The sequence below is a fragment of the Anser anser genome (genome assembly GCF_964211835.1).
Source record: "Anser anser genome assembly, chromosome: 3".
Lineage (NCBI taxonomy): Eukaryota > Metazoa > Chordata > Aves > Anseriformes > Anatidae > Anser > Anser anser.
This window is the reverse complement of record NC_139722.1, coordinates 113,299,694-113,317,857: the sequence shown is the minus strand read 5'-3', so window position 1 is coordinate 113,317,857 and position 18,164 is coordinate 113,299,694. Positions and strand designations below refer to the sequence as shown.

Genomic DNA, 18,164 nt, shown 5'->3' with positions numbered 1-18,164 from the left:
CAAGAAGTAGATTGAAAATTGCACTTCATGGTGGCTGGAATCCCTGCATGCAGTGTGAATGAGTGTTGCCCATTAAGTACCCCAGATTTTTGACATGCAGTAATCCAGTAATTTAATTAGGCATGTGTTTTCTTCTGCGTAGACTGTTGGTGTTGTATCCCAAGATAAAAACCCAGAGCTGGAAACTGGCATGTCTTATGCAGGCGAGCAGGAGAGAAGCCATTCGAACAGCAGCACCTTGTCTGACCGACGGCTCAGTAATTCCAGCCTCTGCAGCATCGAAGAGCAGCATCGAACTGTTTATGAGATGGTGCAGAGAATCCTCTTGTCCACACGAGGATATGTTAACTTTGTTAATGAGGTGTTTCGACAGGTACGTGTGGATGTGTAGTTGCCGTTACGTGATTTTTTAAAAAGGAAATGTTATGGTCATTAGAAGGAACACTGAAGGCTGCTGGTCAGATAACTGGTCAAACTTGATGTTAATCACATGAGCACCCACTTATTTTGGAGTCCTTCCTAGGTCTAGTTTTAATGATGAAGTAAAAAAATTCGATGGGAATGGAAAGTTGTTGCTGATGCTAAACAGCAATTTGTCATACTTGAATTTGACATTTTATTAGCTTGCTATTTGAAATAGTAAGATTCTAGTTCCTGTGGTCACAGTCAGTATTTAATGTCTATTTGGACATTATTGATTGTTTCTGCTCGTACTTTTTGTTATTTTGACATCTTTTCTATTGTTTGGGATAAAAATACATGACCTACTGGAAATTCACCTTCTTCTTTTGATATGTTATCAAGGCAGCAGTTGGTTGAAACATCAGTTTTAGGTCACATAAATGTAGAGGAGACACCCTGCAGAAGATGAGTGAGCACACATGCTTTACTGAAAGTGTTTTGTGTGGTACAGTGTAAGAACTTGTACAAGTGCTTTTTGTGGGATGGATGTAATTTTGAGAGGGAGTGTTTTGTCTATGTTGAGAACCTCTGTGGTATGCTGCCCTCTCCTGGTGTTTGTTCAGAGTGTCTTTAAAGTTAGACCAGCTTCCAGGGAACAAAGGCTGGTACGATGCAGCACTTTTATCTTTATTAAATATGGTCAGTGTTCAGTAACTGAAGCAGATAATAGTACTTGGATCCTTTCTGTGTTTATCTCTCCCTTACAGGAATCTCACTAGTCCCTATGAATTCCGCAATGCTTTATATATATATATATATATACATATATATATATATATATATATTCTTTCTACCTTACTTCTCAGCCTTACAGAAAGCATTTTTTGTAGTGGCCATTCATCCCACTGATGAGCTGTTGTTTTTCTAATAGTCTAGCAATTGCCTTTTGGCTTTTTCAGTTTCTGCATCTTTAATAACTTGACAGTGTCTATGAAGACATTTTCAGAAATTTCACTTATAATTGTTGCATGACATATATAAGCTTGCTTTTGATAACCCTTTAATTTCTGTAGACTATTACTTCTGTAGACTATTACCTATTAAGCTGTTGGATGTTGCACTTCGTGCTGACTAAAGAAAGGGAAATGTACTATATGATGCAAAGATTTCCACCAACCTGAGCAAGATCCCCTTGTAATGTTTTGCAGCTAAAATGGGTATGGGAAGACATGCTATCAGTGTGTATTCTGAAATGCAATGCTATAGTTTTTGTCCCTGTTAACTATGGAGAGCAGGTAATCTCTTCACAGTTGGAAGAGATTTTTTTTTAATTTGAAAAACGTATTTCAGTCTTTTTCAGTGTCTTTATAATATAGTACATAGTGATGCCAAAATAGAAGCATTTTGTCTTGACCAAATACAATTTGTTTTCTACCAGATTAAATTTTTATATATTCATTTCTGTGCCAGTTCACTGTAGTCCAAAGGTTTTCCAATGGCTGATGCTAGTATGTAGTGAGATTTGTTTTTTAAAAGTCTATGAATTTTTCTGTGATCAAATGAAGTTTATACCAAAACAAGGGATAATACTCAGCCAATAAAAATATCTAGACATCTCTCACAGTCTAGTGAGTGTGTAATTTCTTAGGACTTAAAAAATTGGAAGAGGCTAACACACATTACTATAGACATGTGGTTTTTTACATGCCTAAGACTGACAGAAATACGGGAAAGCAGGTGGCCTGGTCTTTGAAAGCTTTTGAAGTGGACATCTTTACAGAATGGTTCCAAATACTGACATTGGGTAGCAAGTTGAAAGTAAATTCATTATTTTGATTTTTGACTTTTATCAGAAACGATCAAATGCCTGCCGCTTCTGTCCTCATCATAATTTACTGTCTTGTCTTTACCTACACTTGCTGAAATGGCATTTCACATGATATACTGGTGATGGAATTTGAAGTCAGCTTCTCCAGAAAGTGCAGCGTGGTATCCAAGTTTAGCCTGCCAGGCCTCTCTGGCTTAGTAACAACTTGTGCGACGAATCCACCCAAAGTTAGAGAACTTGCAGTGAACAAAACCACCTCTTTTTTATTGTTTGAACAAATACAACATGGAAGTCATTTGAAGTTAATGGTTACAGAATTGTGAAATCCCACACTGCTGTAGGTATATGCATATGTTGTTGATTAACCATAGCTACTAGTACAGACATAAATGTAAAAAACACATTTCCTTTCTTTTTCTGAGTTGTGTTATTTATGGGTGATGATGCTGCATGTGTGTGTTTATATATGCATGAATTTCTGTGCCCCAAATATATATAGTAAAAGTATTTAACTTTAAATTTAGGCTTTTTTGTTGCCTTCTTCTGATATATCTGCAACGCGAAAAGTGGTTAAGGTCTATAGAAAGTGGATATTGCAAGAGAAGCCTGTGTTCATGGAGGAGCCAGACAAAAAGGAAAACAGTGAGGATGCTGTTGTTAGCTTAGAAGATTCATCAGTGCAAACGGATGGTAAACATGTATGGTATCAGTTATTTACATTATTTTGTTTTCCTGCAAAGTATTATTTATCTTTTAAATTTTCTCTGTAAAATTTAAGTAAAAATTTAAGATGTATGGAAAATCAGGATTAAAAAGTGCTTTATCTAAGGTCCACAAATCTAAAATATTACTGAGTGTTCAGTAGGCCTTACTGAGTGCAAAGAAAGATTGCAGCTCTTTGAAAAATAAAATTTCTTCATTATTCCCTGTCTATACAAATACTGTAGTGAGAACGTAATGGAGAAATAATAATATATGCTGCAGTGTTAAAATTTACACTGTCTGTTGGCCTAGTTCATGTAGGTCTATTTAATTTCGGTGGTAATTACTTAAGAGTTTGAAAATATCTACTAATTTATATATATTCTATCAAAACTTTGGATCCTTAAATCTAGGAAATTAAATTATAGATAAAAATTCTGTGGCATCATTTTTTTCATGTCCTATAATGAGTCATCAGTAAATGTTGACTTTGACACTGCCATGCAAAACTACTTAACGGGATTTTTTTTTTGTACAAGGAAAGATGGTTGAGTTCTTAAAATAGTAGTAAAAATTACGATGTTTTGACAGATTATTTTCAAAGAGAATTTATATTTTTTCCAGGCTTAAATTCAAATACTACTACAGTCAGTGACAACAAAATGTAACATAAGATATTTTGAATATAGAATATTTTGAAACAACATAGCTCTTAGAAGTCTTATGAACCTTTAAATTCCATATACTGTTTGCTTAGAATCTGTAAATATTAGACATTAATTCCTTGTTGAAATGGACATAGGGCAACGGGACAGTTACCTCTTCCTGCTTTTGACATATAAAATGATACTGACCAAACGTGGACATGTTCCTTTCTCCTTGGTCACTAACTGAATGATGTTTTTGAAAGCTTTCCTCTGACCACTCAGGACATAAGCGCTCATCCAGCTGGGGAAGAACGTACTCCTTTACCAGTGCTGTTAACAGAGGATGTGTATTAGAAGACGAGGACAAAAATGTTAAAGCTGGTGTTCAAGCTGCGTTACAGGTGTGCTGTATAGAGATTAGAAGGCTCTAAGAGTCATGGAACTTTTACTACATATTATTATATAGTCATATGGTCATATAAAATTTTATGATTAGAGCAATTTGCGAGGGTTCTAGGTTAGCACCCACACAGTGTTCTGCATACAGATGTGCTGAGCTCAGCACATTACACTCTCTTTCTTGTCAATTATAGACACCCTATATTGGGAATGGAAAAAGGGAGATATAGCTACAATGTGTAGTTCAATTATCTTTTTCTGTATTATTGAAAATAATATTCTGCTTGCTTATATAAATTATAATTCCACATTTTGGTTGAAGAGCTTGTGTACAGGTCTTTCTGTACTCTGAAATTAAGGAAAGAAACTATGAAGAGTTGATGGTTTTCATAAGATACAATTTGGACTTCACTTACATCTTTTTAAAAAAGCGTATTAAACCGTGCACCCATGTCCTAGTGCCAGATACCTATTTTAAGGTAAAGCTGCATTTTTTTTTTCTACTGTTGGTGCTAGGAATTAGAACTGTACATTTGCTTCACTGTACCTCACTTATTGAAAATATTGGTGACTGCTTAAGCATATAACGCTGGGAAATGAGTAGCTGGAGGAGTGGTACTCTTGCCTGAGGGAATAGAACGGATACCTACAAGACATAGACTATGTAACACATGCCTTTGTTGGGCATGTAATGGCACCTGACTTTTTACCAGAATTATTTAGAAAAATAAAGCATTGTGTAAAACATGAAGTTTGCTCTAAGAAAAGTGAAAGGCTTGGCTAGAGGATGACGAGTATTTGGTTGTAAGTCTTTGACCTTTTTTTTTTTTTTGACACTATTTAAACTGACTGTAAATGCCTGTCTTGAAGGTGTTCTTGACAAACTCTGCAAATGTTTTCTTATTGGAACCATGCATTGAAGTCCCTGTGCTTCTGAAGGAGCAAGTTGATGCTTGCAAGGCAGTTCTGAGCATTTTTAGGCGCATGATAATGGAAATATCAATGAATAAAAAGACATGGTAAGTTTAATATATTCTCCATTTAAGAGAAATATATCAATATTTAAAATTTATGGGAAAATTGTCAGGAGGGAGGGAGAGTGGACTTACTCAGGTGTAGATCTTGTTACACATCACAATTATGACTTGCATATGAATTGATTTGGGAGATTGTAGGTTCTGCCATGTCTTCATCATGCTGTTTGATTTAAAGATTCTGGTCATCGCTTCCATTCCTGACTTCACCTTCTCAAAAATTAAATTTTACAGTCCACAACCAACTAATGTTATTTTGTGAAAGTTCTGTGAAATCTTAGTGAGAGTGTAAGATCACATTCTCAACGTGTAAGACTTATTGAGAATTAAAAGTTTTTTCTGGTAGATGAAAATTAACAAGCATGTATAATAACACATGTGAACAAAAAGTACAATTTTATTTTGGAACCAGGGAACAGATGTTGCAGATACTCCTCAGAATAACAGAAGCCGTGATGCAGAAGCCAAAAGAAAACCATATAAAGGATACGTTTGCTCAGAGCATGTCAGGGTTACTTTTTCGAGTGAGTATTTTTTGTGTACGTGTGACACCTGTTTTCAATGCTGATTGCCCATAGTTTTGCTTAAGTAGTATTACGCAGTACTATACAACCTATTTTTAAAACGTGAAATAAGTCTCCTTTGCAGTAATACAATTAATTCCAGGTGCCAGAAGCAGTTGATTTGATCAGTTCTTCAGGGCTCTGTTACAAACCGTGGTAGCAAACACTTGTCTCAGTGTGGGATATTTTCAATGAGTTCCTCTAAAATGGGAGCTATATGTAACTTTTTCTAGGAGGAAGTTCATCTGGCATGTCAAAACTGGGTCACACTTAATGAGATGAAAATATCTAGACATCATTGGTACATTATGCGGTCAGCTACAGTGTTGAAGCCTGAATCTCACAGGCATAGTTCAATCACTAATTTTTTGGAAGGTGTAGCAGGCAGTTCTTTTTTCTATCATTATTATATAAACAAAGTGTTGTTTCAGCTTACCTGGAAACATAAGATCACCTGAAGCATATGTTTTGGAATTTTAAAATTTCCTTAGTAACTTGCACATATATGTACCTGCCAATTTCTGGGAGTATTTTTTGGTGAAAAATATCTGTGCATAGTATCTGTGTGTCACTGATAATCAGTGCTAATATGCAGATTGGTGTTGAATTTATCAGCGTGTGAATTGGCGTGTTCAATTAACTTCAGTAAAAATGCATGACCTATCACTTGTTTCTTTCCTCTCAGACCCTCATTGTGGCTTGGATCAGAGCAAACCTGAGCGTTTACATTTCTCGGGAGCTGTGGGATGAACTGCTCAGTGTTCTGTCTGCCCTGACCGACTGGGAGGAGCTCATAAACGAGTGGGCCAATATCATGGACTCTCTAACAGCAGTGCTGGCAAGAACTGTGTATGGGGTAGAAATGACAAACTTACCCTTGGATAAGCTCAGTGAACAAAAAGAAAAAAAGCAGAGAGGAAAGGGTTAGTCTCCATGCTTCAGTGATTTTTGTATCAAACAAGTTAGATATTTAAGTTTAAAATTTAATTTAATCTAACATTAAATACCTCTTAATCCTAGTGTAAGAACCTGATTAATCAAGTATGAAGTGCTTTGGATTTATATGTTCTCATCATTCATTGTGGTAGGAAAGGTAATTGGGGTCGATAGATAGTAGCTATTTAGCAGATTTAGTATGCGCTCAAAATCAGTCTTTTCTGCAGAGCAGGAATGAAACGTGGTTTCTTGTGCTGTAGTCTGGCATAGTCATCAATGTCAAAATTCCTTTCCATGTAATTCCATTAAACTTTTTTAATTACAGTATTTTTAATTAATATTTTTTAATTACAGTATTTTGGCTGCATTTATATGCCACCTTGCAATCGATGCACATAGCTGAATTTTTACTATCATTAAAAAAGAATTACTCCTTCCACTATGCCGATTTGAAGGTGAATATTTTTTTCACGTTGGAGTGCTTGTAAGTCCATTCATACTGTAGAAGAATACATGCCAAAGCATACGATGCTAGAAAAATTTGTTTTCTTTATCTCTAAGGTGGCATTTTAGAGCCTCAAAAGACAGCTCTAGTGGGAAGATCTTTTTCATTAAGCTGGAAAAGTCATCCAGAAGTTGTGGAGCCAATGAGATTCAGAAGTGCTACCACCTCTGGAGCCCCAGGAGTTGAGAAAGCGAGAAATATTGTTCGTCAGAGAGCAACAGGTATAGACCATAACTAAATGTTTATGTTCCCAAACATTCAATAACACTTGAGTTTTAAATCTACCTTTGAGTTGTGACAGCTTGCAAAAATAGTGCAACTTAACTAAATGCCTAAACACAGATGTTCCATACCGATGTCTGGAACACTACCACTATTTTGGAAAAAAGCCTCTAAAGCGTTAGCTACCTTGGAAGGTGTTTTATTGTAGCCTGATACAGAGTATTTAATACACAAGTTATAAAAGGTCCACTTTCAGATCCCATTGGAGAGAGAGCTGCTCATCTGTATTACAAATTATGAGAGAAATTGCCAACAGAATACTGGATGTAAAATGTAACATTTTGCTATTTTAGAGATGTTTTTCTCATTTTGAAAAATTTCACAGGTCCAACAACATTTTGGGTGCTTCTACCTTCCCATCATGTCTTAAGAGTCCAAACCCTTCACATAATTTGTATCCGTTTCATCATCCTCTTCATAAATGTAGAAAGCAAGACTCAGTACCCCCAAAACAGAGTCTGCAGGATAATTCAGCATGTAAGGAACGTCAGGTCATCAGGTCTAAGCTCCTGCTCAAAACAGGGTCAGCTGTCTGCTCGGACCAGAGTACTCAGGGCTTTATCCAGGCTGGAGCTAGGATCCCTAATTTTAAAAGCAAAAGCAGAGGTAGCTGTATCTTCAGATTAACTTCTGAGAGGCACACTAACCCACTTCTTGGATGAAAATGGATTATTTTCAGCAGAGAGGAAGAGATAGTTAGTTTGGGGGGGAGGGGGTCAGGGTGGAGCATTGCTAACAGAGGGTAAGCTGAAGAAGTTTTCTGTTCTTTAGTTTTGAGCTGTATATACTGCTACAGGTACTTCACTGAGAAGGAAAAAGGGTAAGTCAAATTAGCCCATGAATGGTAATCACAAGCTGACAAAATGAAAGATTCCACATTGTGGAATCGTGATTCAGAAATCACTGATTATTATAGTTACAGTGTGTGAGATGCATTGCACATTATTAACTTATAGCGTTTAGGAAATGTTTCAGAGCTTAACATTTTAAAATTTTTTCAAAAGCTATGTGTTTTGTTGTATCATGACATTCCAAAACCCAAATATTTTGCTATTTTTTCTGACATAATTCTTGCTTTATTTTTTCCTGGAAGCTAAGCGAAGCCAGTCTATCAGCAACTGTGTTCATCTTTATGAGGCTTTGCCAGCTACTAAAAGTGTACCTCTTCTGCTTCACACTGTGAGCTCTCTCTTACCTGGTATCTCTTATACTTCTTGCTCTCACAGACTGTCAGGTACTGTACTTTAAAGTCATCTTTTATATAAATGTTCTTTGTATTTTTAAGCTGCTGTCTGTCTGCTTTCTTTCTGTCCAGTTAATTGTTCTTTAGGATTGTGGAATGAGATGTTTTTCCCTGGTTCTGTTTCTCTTGTCTGGATCTGTTCAAAACACAGTGTTAAGTAATACTGGTAGCCAGTTGGAGATGAGCAAGTTCAATGGAAGCATATCTTGTCCTTTTTCAAAGTTATGAAGGGTGAAAAAGAGTGGTTAGATAAATGTTTTTTGTTATTCTGTCACTGGAACTGTGTTCATTATCAAAATAAGTAACCTTTTAAGGGAAAATGAGGACAGCAAGGTATTTTCAAGGAACTGAGTAGAAACTAGTTACATGCTTGAATGTATGAGATAGTGCAAGCAAAATATGCAAGTGAAGAAATTTGTCAGGTTGAGCTACTTGATTTCAAAAAAATTCTCATTCAATGTGTGTCACACTCAGTTATAAATCTTGGACAGTCTGACAGTTCTGTTGGGTCAGCTTTGAAGAGATGTGTGGGCCAGCTCTTTGATTTCTAGGAGAAGAGTTAGCAGTTAGGTTGGGTGGCAATAACTGGTGCTATAACTAAAACCATCATTACTGAATGGGAGCACACTTGTTCCCAAGTGTTACTGTCTTTTTTTCACTTAATGCCAAGAGAAGTATATTTCTGTAAGTGTGTTGCTAGCACATCTTAAAATTTTCCTGTTGCTCCTTCCCCAGTGTATCAATTTACTTTCTCACTTGAATTTTCATGCCTCTCTTTCCTCTCTTTTTATTTTGGATTTTCACTTACAATAAAAAAGCTGCATGCTTCAGTTTGTCTTCACAAATTAATCCAGAATCTGTGCTTTTTTTTTCTTTCTTTTTTTTTTTTTTTGTACTCTATTTGAATTCTTTCCTTTTTTGATGTCCCCATTCCATCTTTATGGAGGAAAAGTCAGTAAGCACAGTAACCTTCTCTGTACTCTATACTAGTTTTGCTGCCTCTCTTCTTTCTTTTTCCAGAACAAACAGAGTCTAGTTGAGGTCTCTAGCAATGGAAAAGATAGCTTTATTCTCATGACATCCTCCAACCCTTCATTGTGCACACTGAATCCCTGAAGTAATTTTTCCCTTTTTTCTAGATCTTTTGCCATTGAAACTGCTCATACATCTCTCTCTGAACTTTACATTTTTTCTAAGAATAATTTAACTTCTTTAACTAGTGGTCACATTCTAGCTTTTGTAACTTGGAGTTTGAAATATTTGAGTGGGTCACTTTTTCACATAGGTTTTGTAGCTAAGGAGTTAGTGTTTGTATACAATTCTGAGGTCATGCAAATATTTTGTTTTTTATCTAAATCAACAGAAGTTGAAGAATCCCAGCAGTCGGAAACTTCAGCAGGAACAGAAGCTACAGGCCTATTTGTAGACCAAGAGCAGCAACTTACTCGAAGTAGCAGCACTTCAGATATTGCAGATCAGTTTCCATCCGATTTTTTTCAAGGTAATATTGATGAAATGCAGCAATGCTACACTTTGAAAAAGTGCCGAGACTTGTTGAGCTTCACAGATGCTGCTGTTATCTTCTTTGTTTTCCAGCCATGGTTCTAAAATGTTTTTAATCCCATTTTCTTAGTAAATCTATTGTTGGTATCTTATTGAAAAAACTGTTTTTAAGAAGCTGTGGACTACAAATGCAGAGCACAACCTTTAATAAAGCAGGGCTTTATTAAAAGCATGCATTGTCAGTGTAACTCTTTATGTTTGTTTATCTGATTCACATTTACATTTTGTGTATTTGAGTTAACAGTTCTACTTCTGTTCTGATTGTGTAAGTGGGTTATACTTATGAAGGATTTTTAAAACGTCACATGTTCCATCTTATCGATTAAGCCATGGAAATTATGTAGTATATGCTATATTACTTCACTCACCTGCAAATATAAAAAGTATGTAAGTAAATGTAACTGAATTTTTCCTGCAATTTGCTATGCACTTTCATCCCACAAATTTCTATACTTCTTTTTTACCTTCTAAAATTTCTAGGTAAGAAGGCTGGAAGTTCTCATAATTTATCTTCTTCAGACTCCAAATCAGTTCAGGAAAATAAGGAATATATGAAGAAAGAACATGAAGCTGAGCATGTAAGGCAAAATAGAGAGTGATTATTGACGATACCATGTTTTAAATAAAACAAATGTTTTATTGATAAACAAAATGTTTTATTTCTAATCAGATTTTTCTTAGTATTTTGAAACTAGCAACGGGAAAGTATGAAAATTCATTAGTCACATTTCCAATATAGGATCTGGGATTAAACTGTAGCTGTTCATTATGCTATTTGGTATGCTTGTTCTGTGACTTCTGATACTGTAAGTTGCCAACACAATTCTATGTAATTGGCTATATGCTATTCTTATAAAGACTTCTTTGCTTTCCTTTATTAATTATAAACAAGTTTACCACTTTTTTTGGTAAATAATTCATGGCTTTTATAGAGCTACACTGCAGTGGAATAAATGTTTGATGGTTTGAAGTGTTGAGAAAAATAATTTCCTTCAGCACAATTTGTAGCACTAGCTATTTATTGCAGATTATTTGTAAAAGTTAACATTAGGACAGGCAAGCTTTGTAAATTTTTAATGCAACTTTGGAACAAGCAGTAGAAATAATAAATGACTTCATCTTTATGGAAGTATAATGCAATGCAACGTGGAGGACTTCAAGATAAATCTCATCTCTGGTCCGTGTCTCTCCCATATATCTGGACTTAAAGTACTGTTAGTACTTTGCTCTGGTGAGACAAGGCTTTTTCTGGAAGTGCTTTCATTAATCACGTCAGGAATAACAAAGTACCTTAAAATGGGAAGGAAAATCTAGTGGACTGCATGTGCTGGAGGTGAGGGGAGAGGGAGAGGAATAGGTTCAGTAATTGTGGAGAATTAAAAATTAATCTGTCTCCCCATTCTATTCTTGTGGCATGTATTATAAAATATTTACAAGCACATGCTGCTGGGGCTGTCAAACACATTGCAGTTTCACCATCTTTTGCAAGTGGAAGCTGAGGTTTGACCATGTATATACAACATAGGTTTCTAATGTTCTGTGTGGACCAATTTGACTTAATACCACAACACATTTGCATATTGTCATCACTAATCACCAAAAGCTAGATTTGCCAGGGAGGAGAAATGATTCTGCAGTCTATCAGGCAGCACGAGGAAGCATTTCTTTCTTGGGAATGATTGAATGATGCCCAGCTCAAAGCAAAACAAACCAAACCTACAGCCTTCATTAATACAATAATAATCATTTCTGTGAGTTAGTTATGTCTTTGGTGGCAATAATTTACTTTCTCAGATATATGGAGAAAGAGAATGGATTAATGGTCTGGACAGCAAATCAGAAGAAATAAATTTATTTAAAAATAATACTACTAATTACAAATACAAAATTAAAAGGGAATTTCAGAATTTTTAGTGAATTGAGGAGTTTCAGAGCAGAGATTCCTTTAGCAGTTAGATCTAGTATGCTCCTAGGGGTGAGGTGCAGAACATGGGTGTTTTGTTGCATACTTATATAGTAACAAACAACGTGGTATTCTATTTTCTGGCAGAAACTAAGTTTTGCTATTATAGATGACACGGGAATGCAAGAAATGTGAATTTGAAGGTGATCTACCAGATGTAAAGCAAAGCAATTATGCTTAGGGACAGAGGAGTATCATCTAGAAGCAGAAAATTACCTGAAGGTTTTTCAGCAAGTAGGCTATAAATCCATTTAAAAGGAAAATAAAAAAATAAGGTAAACAAAAGATTAGGTGCTTTCGAATGGGTTGTTTTGCAACAAAGTAATGCATCAACATAAGAGATGACTACCAATTTCTTCCTGAAAGGTTTTTTGATACTTTTGAAAGTTTTGAATGGTTTCAGCTTTGTGGAAAAACATCAGTAGAAAGTCGTGCCTCTTAGTAGGTAGACTGAGTTTAAGAAAAGGAGGAGAAATAGAAACTGAAAACATGATGGTGTCCTTAAGACATCTAAAGATATTTGGTAGTCCAGGTATAGATTAAAATATCTTGACTCAGTTATGATTAACTTTTAGTAACTTTCTGTATATGTGTCGTTGTGTATTGAATTTGCAAGAATATGTAGTTCTCAAAAATGTAATTAAGAAACTCAGATTAATACTATTTTTTTTCTCTGAAGGTACTAGTACAAAGGAGCAGTAGTACAGCTGAATTAGATTTGAAAGCAGACTTGCAACAAACACACGGAAACCATAGGGAGAGAGAAAAAAGTGAGTTCCAAGAAATGCAGTATTTTTCTTAAGCTTAGCAATTTAAATCAGTGTGATAATTTTGTCTTGTTACAGATATATTAGGCACTTTCCTCACCAGGTTTTGGTAATGCAATTTTTAAAAATAGAATCTGAGATCTTTCTTAATCCTCTGATTGCTTTAGGTGAAAGTGTTAGCAGTGACACATCCATTGGGTATAATAATGAAGTAGAGATTGCACTCATCCCCTGGCAAGCTTCTGAAGAAGACCATGAAGTTAATGCATCAACAGATGTTTGTGTGGATACTGATGCACCTCACTGGCTTCAGCTTAGTCCTGCAGATAATGCAAATTTAACAGGTACTCTAGTCCAGAAAATATATTTACTATTTTACCTTTTTATCTCAAAAGGTAGTTCATACAGTTCAGTTTGCATATTAAAAAGTATGTTCCTTTAGGCATGTCACCAAGCTTTTGTTATGTCAAAAAAGAGATTTAAATGGCCAGAGTTTAAGGAATTTGTATAATCAGAATGAACGTGACATAGGTGCCAATACATTCTAATCCAGAAAATGAAAACACAATTCAAAATGATTGCATTGCTTGCTATGTCAAATTACTGCTAATCAGCAGAGATGTGATAGTTGATCATTTGTGCTCTCTTAGCCTGCACTAGTGTTCAAGTAAAATGAATTAATTAAATTTCTATTAAGTTAATAGATTTTATTTCATAGCAGAACTGCCTAAGAAAGTGCAGGGAGTTCCTTACTGTATATATTGACTGATAGGAAATAACTGATTAATTCATAACAACTTTTCTCATCTTAATCCTGTTACTCTCCTTATTTATACTTCAGAGTGTGCATTGCCTATATTCCAGTAGAATGTGATAAGTAGCATTCTCAGAAAAGTTAATATAGAAGTAAAGCTCTTTTGCCTTTTAATTTTAATTATAGTATCTATGACATATCCAATACTTATATCTACTGAAATATTTTGATTCTCAGCCAGGTACCTTCCCATCTAATATGCAACATGTGAGTCAGGGTTTTTACTTTAATAACTTAATACTGTAACATGTGAAACTATCTTATCAGCTGTTTTTACTCATGAGCTGTATAGTTTCAAGGGTATTTTTTTCATGATCACTTTTTCTTTAAAATACTGCTAGTTTAATGAACCAGTGCACCTATTCCATAGTTCAGATTACCATTGTATAAAAGGTAGTAATACAGTACCTGGCAAGGATTGTTATGTATGATAAATTCATTGCTTTGTCTGTAATACAAGAAATTGCTCTTTTGTGTTTACAAACAGAATGAGCTATATAAAATAATCTGAAAGGTAATGTGGACTAAAAGAGTAGTGTGATAACAAATGTTTAATTACCCAATAGATCTGGCATGCTCTTACTGCTTTTCTGGTTCTTGTCCAAGTTGATTGTCTGTGTGTCCGCTCACACTGGGTGGCTGCATACAACGCAGTGTTCAGCTTATTTCTGACTGGCATATTAGAAAGTTGTAAGTTATCCGTATGGTGAACACAGCCCTCTTCTTTCTCACTGTACATCCACACAGTCAGAGAACAGCTTCACATTGTTCCTTTCAACAGCTTATCTGAGTCAGAGCTGCTACTGTTTGCTGCATGGTTGTTACATGGAGAGTGCAGGAAGGATCGGAGCCCCTTGCTCATCTTTCATTTGTGAACAATGTCTACTGTTGTAGTAAAATTATGTCACAAGCTGAGCCTTCAGGATTTTGATATGTCATATGGTTACTTGGATTCATTTGGGTGTTTAATTTTCTTTTCCAACAAAATACATATTTGGTCTTCAGATTTGGAGGCTTTCTAAAATAAAAAACTTTGTTTTGCTGTCGAAAACTCCACAGTGTAAGGCAAAAAATAGTGTAATGCTATCACCTGAACAGCACGGATGCATGAAATTCTCTGATGAGAGATGATCTTCTCTGTTGAAGAGCATTCTAACACACTTAAAAAATAACGTCCATTTTAACACTTTGGGAATTCATAATGCTGCAACAAACAAAACAAAAAAGCAAAAAAGGAAAAAAATCCCCAAAGCTTTAAAAGAAATAAAGCAAGGATAAATATGACTTCTAAAATGGCTTTTATTTTTGGAACCTGGAAGGGTGCAAGTTATCTCTGTCTCCCGACGTAGAGGTTTCCTGTACCTTTTCTCAAAACACTGGATGCTGAGCACTGGAGGGTACCATTCTGGACTGATTCTGCCCGTAGACAGGCTGCTACATAGCTTTCCTTGGTCTAATAGAAGACAGTGTATCAGCTTTTGTCATTAAAATTTGCACTCCAGTATGGATTTCTTCATCTACTGTTTAGGCATTATTAATTCCATTATCCTGCCCATCTGCACAAATCCCTGTCTTCCTTCTTGGTTTGTATGCTGCTTTCTCAGGAACCTTTCTCAGGAACTGCTTCTGTGTGCCTGAGCATACACTTCATCACTTGTAGTGCATTGGTTTTAGTCCCTTTGTTCAGTTGTATTTCCAGATAATTTTATACTGTGTGATCTTAAAAGAGAAAAGACACTTAGCAATGGAAATGCTACCTGTAAAAGCCAGTTATTGATTGAATAAATCTTCAGAGTACATGAGTTTCAGACATGTACAGAGTACATTTAACTGCATTTGCCTTCCTGCTAAAAAAGCCTTGAGTGAGGGCAGTCTGTCTGATACAAAACTGATCTATAGTTGGGTTGTCTCTATACGGAAGGCCCTTTAACTTGTGTTTTCTTGCCAGTTTTTGCTTTGAACCATGTGCTCCCTTGAGTAATGTAGAAGAGGGAGATGACTTAGTGGGAGAGACCACTTCTGAGATGAAAAAAAATTATAAGGAGTAATAGGTCTTAACAGCTTCTGCGTTTAGTCTAAGAAGGTGATCATTATGTTCTTCTGCAATGTGCGATGCGTGGAGGCAGCATCTCGTGTAGGTACATCATCATCAAGAAAGTCTACTTGTGCCTACGGCCTGCAGGAGTGGCAATATGCCTTCGCTATTTTTCTGTGTTGTTTTTTTCCCCTCTAATTTGTGAGTATGCTTACCCAGGAAGGCCAAAGTGTCCTTTTATAAATAAATCCACTACTCTGATCTTTTTGCATGGTAGTAAACTTTCCAGACTTCACAGTGAACATTTTAAGTTTTTGGTACTTCTGTCATAAAACGTTTTTAGGCATACTCTTTAGAAATAAAATGATGCGACTCAGTGACAAATTATTTACGACAATTATGTATGTTCTGTTTCTTGAGACCAAAGCTTTCAGGTATCTCTATTCTAAAGTTCCTGTTTATATTAAGATATAAATCTTTGCTCTTTATCTTTTCTGGCTAAAAGTTGATGTGTCTTTTCCTTGTGTCGTAGGGAAATGCAATTCCCTAACCCATAAGAGTTTTGCTTAGAGACTACTTTGTTGTGAAAGAGAAACTCTCTTCACAACCCAAGGTCATCACATAGGAAAAATTAATCTCACTTGTTGATTTCGCATATGTTTTATATAATTGGCTTTTAGATATGCGTCACTGAATTGCTTTATATAATATTAAGCTTCATTCTCGAATAATATTCTTGTTATCTATGTAAAACCCCAAGATACAAACACTGTGGAATTTTAGGCTTTCATGATTTCTAGAAGAGAATGGTTTGATTTATTAAAAAAAAAAAGGGGGAAAACAAGGAAACTATTATGTAGGGATTTTAGGTATAGACATAATTTTCGTACCAGTTGTAGAACTACTATGATACTCTTGCAAAAGTGATTGATGTTTTTAAATTATTATCCAGCCTAATGCTTTATGTTTTTCTGATGTTTGCTTGTAATTTCCAAGTCATTGTATTTGCTTAGTGTTTATATTCGGTGAGATCCCATCAGAAATGTTCAGAATTACTATTCCTATTCTGTATTGATATTCCCACTTTTTTTGACTCAATTTATATTGTACACTGCATTTCTAATTCAGTGAAGTTGAGCATTTTAAAATTTACAGACAGCAGTGAATATCTTGCTGATGACTGCAGTATAATTGCCGGTGGAAGCCTCATCGGTTGGCATCCTGATTCTGCTGCTGTGCTATGGAGGAGGATCTTGGGAATTCTTGGAGATGTGAACAATATAGAGTCACCTAAAATTCATGCAAAAGTTTTTGGGTATCTCTATGAGCTGTGGTATAAACTTGCAAAGGTATAGTATATCAAGCTTTCATATAATGATTTTTTTTTTCTGTAAAAATGATGCTTAAGTTTAGTTTAGGATTATCATCTGGAACACAAGCATGATATTTGGAGGATTCTGTCATAAGTTTTGTCAGATTTTGTTTGATTTCTAGTAGCTATCCTGAGTAAAAAATATTCCTGTTTAATCATGAGAATTTAGATTAGTTAATTTACATGGCATCATGAAACGGTAGCAAAGAAAACAGAGGTATAGAATAGAATATTGCAAATGTTGTGTTAAGTGTAAAGGGAGATGGTACAACCTAAAATGATAATATTTGGTTAGGCTATATGGCACTATAGAACATGTTTTTCTGGAGGTCTTAGCTTAAGGAGGAACCGTCTGGGTAGCACAGGGTATAGCGCCTTGAGGTAAAATAAAATAAAATAGAAAAATAATAGTATGAAATAAATAACATTAATAAAGTAAGCTATTGTGCTTATTAACTCTCATCCTTTAAACACACCAGATAAGAGACAACCTTGCTATAAGTATGGATAATCAGTCGACTCCCTCTCCTCCTGTCCTAATTCCTCCTCTCAGAATATTTGCATCATGGTTATTCAAGGTAAGTTATTTCTAAAATTTTCACGTTAGTGTTTTTTTTCTGTATCAGTATTAAATTTGTGTATGTTCAGTTGCACTATTCATAATTGTCACAATCACTGCTTTCTAAGACAACAGATATCTTCCAGAGGACATAGGACATTTGGACTCAAGTCTATTTTAATAAATACAAAAGCTTTATGGAGAATCTGCTGAAAATAACAATTTTGTATTAGCTGACTACTAGGAAAAATGTAGTAAAACAAGGCTTTTGCTCTTTTTAGGCAACCATGCTGCCAAATGAATATAAGGAAGGCAAACTTCAGGCGTACAGGCTGATCTGTGCTATGATGACTAGACGTCAAGATGTTCTGCCAAATTCTGATTTCCTAGTTCATTTTTATTTTGTGATGCACCTTGGCTTAACAAGTGAAGACCAGGTAAAAGCCTTCTTTAAAAAAAAAAATTGCATTTTTTTCCATATGCTGATGGAAATGTTTTCAGTTTCATTTTTGAAAAAGCAGAAAGAAATACAATTGTATGAAATTATCCA

General features: G+C 35.3%; 1 protein-coding gene across 13 annotated transcripts in view; it reads left to right on the top strand.

Moving 5' to 3' along the window:
* The window catches only part of RALGAPA2 (Ral GTPase activating protein catalytic subunit alpha 2), a 138,052-nt gene that overhangs the window by 36,030 nt on the left and 83,858 nt on the right, over positions 1-18,164 (top strand). For 10 of the 13 annotated variants that reach the window (XM_083832246.1, XM_083832242.1, XM_083832238.1 and 7 more), the window contains 15 exons: positions 143-373; positions 2,755-2,928; positions 3,843-3,980; positions 4,849-4,997; positions 5,425-5,536; positions 6,261-6,498; positions 7,073-7,237; positions 8,392-8,532; positions 9,905-10,042; positions 10,585-10,682; positions 12,747-12,837; positions 13,002-13,178; positions 16,839-17,032; positions 17,535-17,633; positions 17,896-18,051. In XM_083832246.1, coding sequence (XP_083688372.1) covers positions 143-373; positions 2,755-2,928; positions 3,843-3,980; positions 4,849-4,997; positions 5,425-5,536; positions 6,261-6,498; positions 7,073-7,237; positions 8,392-8,532; positions 9,905-10,042; positions 10,585-10,682; positions 12,747-12,837; positions 13,002-13,178; positions 16,839-17,032; positions 17,535-17,633; positions 17,896-18,051 — 2,301 coding nt within the window. The remainder of the gene's footprint in view (positions 1-142; positions 374-2,754; positions 2,929-3,842; positions 3,981-4,848; positions 4,998-5,424; positions 5,537-6,260; positions 6,499-7,072; positions 7,238-8,391; positions 8,533-9,904; positions 10,043-10,584; positions 10,683-12,746; positions 12,838-13,001; positions 13,179-16,838; positions 17,033-17,534; positions 17,634-17,895; positions 18,052-18,164) is intronic. The other 3 variants (XM_083832249.1, XM_083832243.1, XM_083832240.1) reach the window with 1 other exon arrangement.